The following is a 9721-nucleotide window of genomic DNA, read 5'->3' as shown; positions in this document are numbered from 1 at the left end:
AAAATGGGCTGGTCGAGTACTCTACGCCACACGAAAACCTTCAGGTGACAGGTAGGTAGGTGCTCTCGCTATAAGCGAGATATAATTATCTCGGCTCAGACGGAAGGAAGGGCCACCGCCCACGACGGAAGGAAGGGCCTGTATGGTTATCCATTAGAAGCCCAGTATGGCCCATCGAACCAAAACCACAATTTCAGCCATAATATAGGCCCCTTGAAGGCCAGAGACAGCAAACCCCTCCATCGCTGAAACCCTCCAAACGCTTGCCGCAATGGGCAGGAAACCCTCGGCTTCCGCCGCCGCCGCCGCTGCGGCTGCGGACCACGATTCCACCGTCGCCAGCGCCAAGGCCGCCGAGCTCCTAGCAGCAGCCGCTGACTGCGAGGGTATCCATGGGCACTCCATGTTCTTCGACGCCCTCGTGCAGCTTATACCCCCGCGCTTCTACCTCTCCGCCGACGATGATGTTCGCCCCTACTACCAGGGCCTCTCCAAGGCCGCCAAGGCGGCCATGAAGGCTCAGTCCCGCGCCAATATCAAGGCTGCCCGCCGAGCCCGCCTCGACCCGGCGGGGCCGCCTTCCTCCACCCTGGACCTTCTCAAGAAGTCCGTCGCCGACCAAGAGGCGGAGGAGAAGAAGGAAGAGGAGGAGGATAACTCACAAGACGGAAGCCAGGAGTCCGACGACGAGGCAACCTCAGAGGGCGGCGACGATGACCAGGACAACGAGGAGGGAGATGAAGAGGAGGAAGAGGAGGAGGAGGCAGAGGATGAGAAGCAGGAGATGCAGATGGCCCCGGCAGCAGTTGTCTCTGAAGATCGGTCGGTGACTTACGAGGAGCTGCGAGAGCGGCTTCAACGCCGCATTACAGAGCTCCGTGGGAACCGGTGCACCAGGCCGGAGTTCCTGAATAAGCCCCAGAAGGAGAAGGGTAAGAAGGGAAAGGGTGCTAAAGTGAAGGGGAAGGAAGAGGGTACAAAGCGGAAGCGTGAGGATGGCACTGGGGATGCAGAGGGTAAGGATGGGAAGAAGCACAAGAAGGAAGGGGAAGAGAAGGCACCAGATATCATGTATGGCAATGTGTTGGTTGATCCAAAGGAAGCAAGGCGGAGGAAGAAGAGGAGGATCAAGAACAAGAAGAAGGAGCTGGAGCAGGCTAAGCGGATGCAGCGGGCAAAGGAGGATCCTAAAAAGGCCACCAAGATGGCCTGGGATGTGGCAACAAGGCGCGCGGCTGGGGAGAAGGTGCACGACAACCCCAAGTTGATTAAAGAGAGCATGAAGAAGGATAAGAAGCGGCAGGAGAAGCATGCGGAGGAGTGGAAGGACAGGCAGAGGACAGTGGACATCAAGAAGAAGCAGAAGCAGAATAAGCGGAAGGAGAACATCCAGGGCCGGGCGCAGGAGAAGAAGGCACGCAAAATAGAGAAGCGCGAGAAGAAGCTTATGCGCCCTGGTTTTGAGGGGCGCAAGGAAGGCTATGTCAACGAGTGACATCTGCATTGAAGATGATGATGACTGAGTACTGTCTCTGCTTTATGTTTTCAAGGTTGCATATGTTGGTGTTGGTACTGGAAATAGGTATCCAGATTATGACTACCATACTTAATTATAGCTTGAAGATCGAATGTTTGGCAGGTCATCTGGAAAAGATTTTGAGATATTCCTTCTGCTGTATTTTCATTGAGCTTAGATAAATTTGTCGAAAAACAAACTTTCATGTCTGGCTTCATAATTATCTCTAGCACTAGACCAAGGAAATATTAATGTTCTTTTATGCTGCCTGAGGAAATGTTAATGATGCTTCAATGGATTTCGTTCTTTTCTTTGTAATTTGTAGCAGTGGCCTTATAGATTAGTTATGTCAAATTATGCATCAGTGAAGATGTTCTGGGTACAGGCTTATCTAAATTCTTCTTTGCTTGGTAAATTGGAATCCACAATGCCCACTTCTCATCATGTTATGCATATGCTACATGTCAATAGTCTATATCAATCTTATTTTGCAAGCTTATACTGTACTAATCTACAGTCTGTATTATGGCGTTGAGTTATACTGCAGGACGCTGATTTGTTAGTTTACTCTCTGCAGTTATATCCTAGATTAATTTGCAGCCTTATTAGTAAGGTCACATGTATACCTTTGTGTTTATTCATTTGTGTCCACTGTTGTCAAGGGTGAGGTACTTGTTCCCTTCCATTTTCTTGCCAGCAAGGGGACAGACAACACCTGCATCTATATAAAAAGGGGGATTTTCAGCCTGTCTTGTATGTGTACCTGCTCGAGAAAGGGCAAAAAAGCAAAAGGTATCATTTATATAGGTACTTGGAATGCAAGGTTAGGATCATCTCTCTCCACAAGATATTCTTTCTGTTCGGCGACAAGTTTGAGAGATTTATATGAATCATAGCGGATTTAGGAGGATTGATGGAATGTAGATGCGCCTTAGTGTGCATCCGTTGATGTTCTTCGCGAGCACTTCCTCTGAGGTGCTTTCACATCGCTGATTGCTTTCTACCCTATGCAAGAGGTCTCTCCTTTTAGTTATCACTTGAATAGGATACATGGCGTTCATATTCTGTTTGATTACTTTATTCCTGTGTGATTTTGGCTCTAAAGATGATAGGTTTCAGAATGTGGTTAGTTTTGCGTCTGTCATATGCTTGCTGCTGTTACACATAATTGTACTTTTGTCTTCGACTTTGCGCTAGAAGCATTCTTGTTCTAGACTTCCAGCTGTATTGTTCATGGCACTATTTTTTTCTGCCTTTGTAGCCGAGGATTACTGTGACTGTTTGGACTGAATTATGATTTTGTAGCATTTGTTCCATGTGAGAGATGGTGGTATGTTGATATAATTCTGAAATAATAGTGGAGTGTAGGAACGGTATGCTAATTTTGCATTTGCATGCCTGTTGGTTTATGATGCCATAAACACAAGGGCCCTATACATCAGTTGGGTATCTTGCTTGGACTTCTATATTTATTACTCCCTCCGTCCCATAATATAAGAGTGTTTTTGACACTAGTGTAGTGTCAAAGCTACTCTATTATGAGATGGAGGGAGTATTTTGGTGCTAGATCTTTGGCTATGAGGCGCTATGGATTTAAGAACTTTAAAGCCGTGGATTTTGTCTAATCTTGTTGTGCTTCGGCCTCTGAGCTTTCAACTGAACCTGAAGACTGGTACTTACTTTTGTGGATGGCTAAACCTGAAAGTTCTGAAGCTAAATCTGTTACCCCTGGGTTGTCCTCTATACAAAATTTGTAAGTTGAAGTGCTATATCTTGAGCGTTCCTTCTTTTCGTTTCAGTGATCATGATCATGGTGTGACATCAAGTTTTATCTTTGCTCCTCAGCATACTGCAGCTTCGTTGGTATCATCTAAAGGCGTCTGAACCTGGTTCTTTTTAGGCATGGTTTTGTTTTGCATTTTAGATGGTGAAATTGTTCCTCATTATTCCCTGTAGGTGTTTATTGTTTATTGCCTGCCAGTTGTACATAAATTCCTTTTGCCCTGGCAAAAGGTTGTTTCACGCTAAAAGGAAATGAATTTCCATCATAGCTTCGGTCCAGTTGTAGCTTCAGTTCATTACATGCATGAGTAGGTGTTTCCTCGTGCAGACGAGTATTACCTCTGTTCATAAATACTACTTCCTCCGTTCCAAATTACTTGACCCCCATTTGTCTAGACACGGATATATCTAAACACTAAACAAGTATAGATACATTCGTATCTAGACAAATGAAAGTTTTAGAGACTTGTATGATTAGTCTAAAACATCTTATATTGGTTAACACAGGGAGTGTCTCATTATTTTCAGTGGACGATATCTGCTTTTTTTTCTCGAATACGCAAGAGTATGTGTATCATGCATTAAAGAAGGAGGGGGAAAGCTCCCCAAAGTTGCACGCGTTACATCATATGTACAAGCGGTCAAGCCGCATCCACCTCACATTCGTAGGCTAACTACTCCCTGACTGCCCACTCCAAGTTTCCTACCTCAAAACCTCTAATTGCGCCCTTGAGCAGTCCTGCCTTTGCCCACAAGATTCCTTCCTCTGTCATGTGCTGCGTGATTGTCGCCAATGATGGCGTCGCGCCGTTGAAGACGATAACATTCCGATGCTTCCAGATGAGCCACATGCTAAGGAGACTCAAAGTCCGAATGTTCCTCTTGTCTTGCCTGCTACGGTCCTGCCTAGTGCACCATGCCTCAAGGCTCTCCTCATGTCTTGGTTCGAAAGCATCTCTACCTGTTCTGACGCTCAGCCATCTCCATACCTGTCTCGCGAACACACAATATCTGCTTCTACAATCGCATGCGACTCTATCCCCGGCCACATCGGGCTTATACTCGTTCTTTACTTTTATGCATGCTTTGTACATTTGTTGGCAATGGAGTCCTCATTTTATGAAGAAGGAAAAAGTATGGACTATTTCTAAAATTATTAAACCAATCCTATTTTTTTGGAAATTGAGGCAAAATATTTGCCGCATCCATCAATGTGCAAGAGAATGTGTTAAGTTCTCCGGTTGTAGCCACTCATTGGCCAGGCTCCAAAGGTGAAGGGTGAAATAACACTTGAAGAATAGACGCGTCCCGGAGTCTTGCTCCCTCTTGCATAGGGGGCAATGGTGTAGTTTGGTCAATCTATTGGTGGTTCATATTCTATTTTGAATGATCAATCAAGTGAAGAACTTGACTTTTGAAGGATCCCAACCCTTCCACACTATGTGGGACATAGGGGAGTAGAGTTCCCATGAGTTGTATCGAATAGGCGTATGCCGTGAAGTAATATGTATATAGCTCGAGCGGTTGCGGGTTGCGGATCCTTATCATTTGATCATACCATGGCAGTGCGATGTTTGTTTTTTTGTACACAGATGGTACTTTATCCGATGGAACTGAAATGCTTAAAATACAACATGCATTCCAAATTGCCTCGAGGAATGATGGAGTGGTTTGTTGTCCTCATAAGTGTTTTTTTCCTTTGTGAAAATGATGCAAATTTATTGTCAAATTTTACCAGAAGCACAAAGCATCTCAAACATAATAAAAATTACATCGAGATTCCAAGACAAAAACTCAAACATAATAAAAATCCCACCATAACTCTGGTTAGGGAAGGAAAATGAGATAACTCAAGTCAGGGGAGGAAAATGAGAGAACTCGTGAGCCAGCCGGTGAAGTCTGGAGACGAATCCACGGGCTCACGGTGTAATCTGGAGGGAAGAGTTTGCCCGAACCACTCGGATTAGGAGAGAAAAATGAGAGAACTCGTGGACCAGCTATGTGTTTCTTCTCTTCAAAGTCAGAACAAAGTCGTAGTTTTTTTAGGATTGTTGTCCTCAGGTAGTTGAAAGTGATCAAGCCACAAGTCACCGGTGCACGGATTTGTTTTTTGAGGGAAAAGAACTTTCATTAATCAAACTGGGTGATTATAATCAGATATTACAATGCTAGCTATCTCAACAGGTGCGTTACGAAGCCAACATGCAGTTCGTTGTTGCGAACGACCCATACCTGTAAGGGCGTGGCTGGCCGCATTTGTATATCGACTAATCTTAGCTAGACTTATATTCCTTTCGTGAGTCAGCATCCTTCTGATCTCACTAATACGATGTGTATACCTGGATTTATCGATCCCACTCGCACGGATCATCTGCAACATTTCATCACAGTCTGTCTCCACAATTAACGAAAGCTCCGTCCAATGAAGAGCAAGTTGCAGGCCTTCCTGCATTGCCGCCAACTCAGCTTCAAGGGCGTCGCTGCAGAAGAACAACACACGGGTTGCAGCAAAGATGACCGTCCCCTCCTGATCACTGGTGCACGGATTGATTGCCATAAAAAAGGTATAACATTCAATAGCTTGAGGGAAATCCACTAAGACCACGCGGTCCAGACGTGATATGTCATCCAACGTGGTACTCCATCCGTGGACCGATCTGGACTTCTATTTCTTGCAAATTGGAAAGGGGGTTGGGGGGTTGCGGGTGTTTGGACCGCTGTCATGCATGTGTCTGACAATCTGGTCACACCCAAAACCCTTTCCCGCCCAAAGTGGTTGCCCCACATTCATGTGCTCTAGAGCGAGCTCCGCATTCATGCAGCCGAGAGCAGACATGATCTCTCACTGGTGCTGGCATTGAAGCGACTCGTTGGCCAAGAGTGATGCCCATGCCGTGTCCTCGGTGTCCGACTTGTTCAATGCCGGAGGGACGTTACTGGATGGGATGGGACAATCTATCGCATTCAAACGGGCTACCCTTCCATCTGCCTGCCGTCATTAAACACGCATGCCGACCAAGAAGCCAACTCCCTTACAGACTAAGGCATAGCCTAGTGGTGGTAAGGGGCTGATGCCTTCCCACCCACCCGGTTCAAGGTATGGTACATGTAATTTGGGTTTATTGTACCAAACTGTTGGGGCCTCCCTTACATCTTTCTGTCAAAAAAAAGAGACCAACTCCGGCACCCGCATTTACACATCGCACCGCTTGGCCTCAACGGTGTCCACTATTTAAATGAGGTCACTCCCTGCATAAACGACAACACAACACGTCCGCTCCACATTCTTCTCCTGTGCACCACGTCCTCCATGACCGTGAATGCGTTGTTGTAGAGCCTCTCGATGGGGCAGAAGCACGAGGTGATTGCCCTTGCCGTCGGTTGGCAGGGCCGTCGTGTCAGACGGATAGAGACTGACATGCTGGCCAGCTCCCCGGAGGTCTTCGACGATGACCCAACGATGTTGAGACGGGCTACGAGGACGACTTGATGCCCTTGCTTGCAGCGGTACATGCCGGCCTAACAATGAAGCAGACGCAAATGCACTTCAACGACACCACGACGGAGGAACAACCACCTGTTGGGGAACGTAGTAATTTCGAAAAAATTCCTACGCACACGCAAGATCATGGTGATGCATAGCAACGAGAGGGGAGAGTGTGATCAACGTACCCTTGTAGACCGACAGCGGAAGCGTTAGCACAACGCGGTTGATGTAGTCGTACGTCTTCACGGCCCGACCGATCAAGCACCGAAACTACGGCACCTCCGAGTTTTAGCACACGTTCAGCTCGATGACGATCCCCGGACTCCGATCCAGCAAAGTGTCAGGGAAGAGTTCCGTCAGCACGACGGCGTGGTGACGATCTTGATGTTCTACTATCGCAGGGCTTCGCCTAAGCACCGCTACAATATTATCGAGGATTATGGTGGAAGGGGGCACCGCACACGGCTAAGAAAACGATCACGTGGATCAACTTGTGTGTCTAGGGGTGCCCCCTGCCCCCGTATATAAAGGAGCAAGGGGAGGAGGCCGGCCGGCCCTATAGGCGCACCAAGGAGGAGTCCTCCTCCTAGTAGGAGTAGGACACCTACTAGGAGGGGGAAGGAAGTGGGGAGGGAGAAGGAAAGGGGGGCGCCGCCCCCCCTCTCCTAGTCCAATTCGGACCGGGGGGGAGGAGGCGCGCGGCCCACCCTGGCTACCCTTCTCTCTCTCCACTAAGGCCCATATGGCCCATTACTTCTCCCGGGGGGTTCCGGTAACCCTCCGGTACTCCGGTTTTCTCCGAAATCACCCGGAACACTTCCGGTGTCCGAATATAGTCGTCCAATATATCAATCTTTATGTCTCGACCATTTCGAGACTCCTCGTTATGTCCGTGATCACATCCGGGACTCCGAACTAACTTCGGTACATCAAAACTCATAAACTCATAATATAACTGTCATCGAAACCTTAAGCGTGCGGCCCTACGGGTTCGAGAACAATGTAGACATGACCGAGACATGTCTCCGATCAATAACCAATAGCGGAACCTGGATGCTCATATTGGCTCCTACATATTCTACGAAGATCTTTATCGGTCAGACGCATAACAACATACGTTGTTCCCTTTGTCATCGGTATGTTACCTGCCCGAGATTCGATCGTCGGTATCTCAATACCTAGTTCAATCTCGTTACCGGCAAGTCTCTTTACTCGTTTCGTAATACATCATCTCGCAACTAACTCATTAGTTGCAATGCTTGGAAGGCTTATGTGATGTGCATTACCGAGAGGGCCCAGAGATACCTCTTCGACAATCGGAGTGACAAATCCTAATCTCGAAATACGCCAACCCAACATTTACCTTTGGAGACAGCTGTAGAGCTCCTTTAGAATCACCCAGTTACATTGTGACGTTTGGTAGCACACAAAGTGTTCCTCCGGCAAACGGGAGTTGCATAATCTCATAGTCATAGGAACATGTATAAGTCATGAAGAAAGCAATGGCAACATACTAAACGATCGGGTGCTAAGCTTAATGGAATGGGTCATGTCAATCACATCATTCTTCTAATGATGTTATCCCGTTAATCAAATGACAGCACATGTCTATGGTTAGGAAACATAACCATCTTTGATTAACGAGCTAGTCAAGTAGAGGCATACTAGTGACGTTTAGTTTGTCTATGTATTCACACAAGTATTATGTTTCCGGATAATACAATTCTAGCATGAATAATAAACATTTATCATGATATAAGGAAATAAAATAATAATATTATTATTGCCTCTACGGCATATTTCCTTCAGTCTCCCACTTGCACTAGAGTCAATAATCTAGATTACACAGTAATGATTCTAACACTCATGGAGCTTTGGTGCTGATCATGTTTTGCTCGTGGAAGAGGCTTAGTCAACGGGTCTGTAACATTCAGATCCGTATGTATCTTGCAAATCTCTATGTCTCCCACCTGGACTAGATCCCGGATGGAATTGAAGCGTCTCTTGATGTGCTTGGTTCTCTTGTGAAATCTGGATTCCTTTGCCAAGGCAATTGCACCAGTATTGTCACAAAAGATTTTCATTGGACCCGATGCACTAGGTATGACACCTAGATCGGATATGAACTCCTTCATCCAGACTCCTTCGTTTGCTGCTTCCGAAGCAGCTATGTACTCCGCTTCACATGTAGATCCCACCACAACGCTTTGTTAGAACTGCACCAACTGACAGCTCCACTGTTTAATGTAAACACGTATCCGGTTTGCGATTTAGAATCGTCTGGATCAGTGTCAAAGCTTGCATCAACGTAACCATTTACTATGAGATCTTTGTCACCTCCATATATGAGAAACATATCCTTAGTCCTTTTGAGGTATTTCAGGATGTTCTTGACCGCTGTCCAGTGATCCACTCCTGGATTACTTTGGTACCTCCCTGCTAGACTTATAGCAAGACACACATCAGGTCTGGTACACAGCATTGCATACATGATAGAGCCTATGGCTGAAGCATAGGGAACATCTTTCATTTTCTCTCTATCTTCTGCATTGGTCGGGCATTGAGTCTTACTCAATTTCACACCTTGTAACATAGGCAAGAATCCTTTCTTTGCTTGATCCATTTTGAACTTTTTCAAAATTTTGTCAAGGTATGTGCTTTGTGAAAGTCCAATTAAGCGTCTTGATCTATCTCTATAGATCTTAATGCCCAATATGTAAGCAGCTTCACCGAGCTCTTTCATTGAAAAACTCTTATTCAAGTATGTCATCTACATATAATATCAGAAATGCTACAGAGCTCCCACTCACTTTCTTGTAAATACAGGCTTCTCCAAAAGTCTGTACAAAACCAAATGCTTTGATCACATTATCAAAGCGTTTATTCCAACTCCGAGAAGCTTGCACCAGTCCATAAATGGATCGCTGGAGCTTGCA

General features: G+C 46.2%; 1 protein-coding gene across 1 annotated transcript; it reads left to right on the top strand.

The window, feature by feature from the left end:
* The first annotated feature begins 238 nt into the window (after positions 1–238).
* On the top strand, positions 239–1823 carry LOC119317202 (ribosomal RNA-processing protein 14-like). The gene has a single exon (XM_037591627.1). The coding sequence runs from the start codon at positions 272–274 to the stop codon at positions 1493–1495; it is 1224 nt and encodes a 407-aa protein (XP_037447524.1). The 5' UTR covers positions 239–271; the 3' UTR covers positions 1496–1823.
* The last annotated feature ends 7898 nt before the right edge of the window (positions 1824–9721 follow it).

Source organism: Triticum dicoccoides, chromosome 6A, assembly GCF_002162155.2.
Source record: "Triticum dicoccoides isolate Atlit2015 ecotype Zavitan chromosome 6A, WEW_v2.0, whole genome shotgun sequence".
Classification (NCBI taxonomy): Eukaryota; Viridiplantae; Streptophyta; class Magnoliopsida; order Poales; family Poaceae; genus Triticum; species Triticum dicoccoides.
This window is presented reverse-complemented; position numbering and strand designations above follow the sequence as displayed.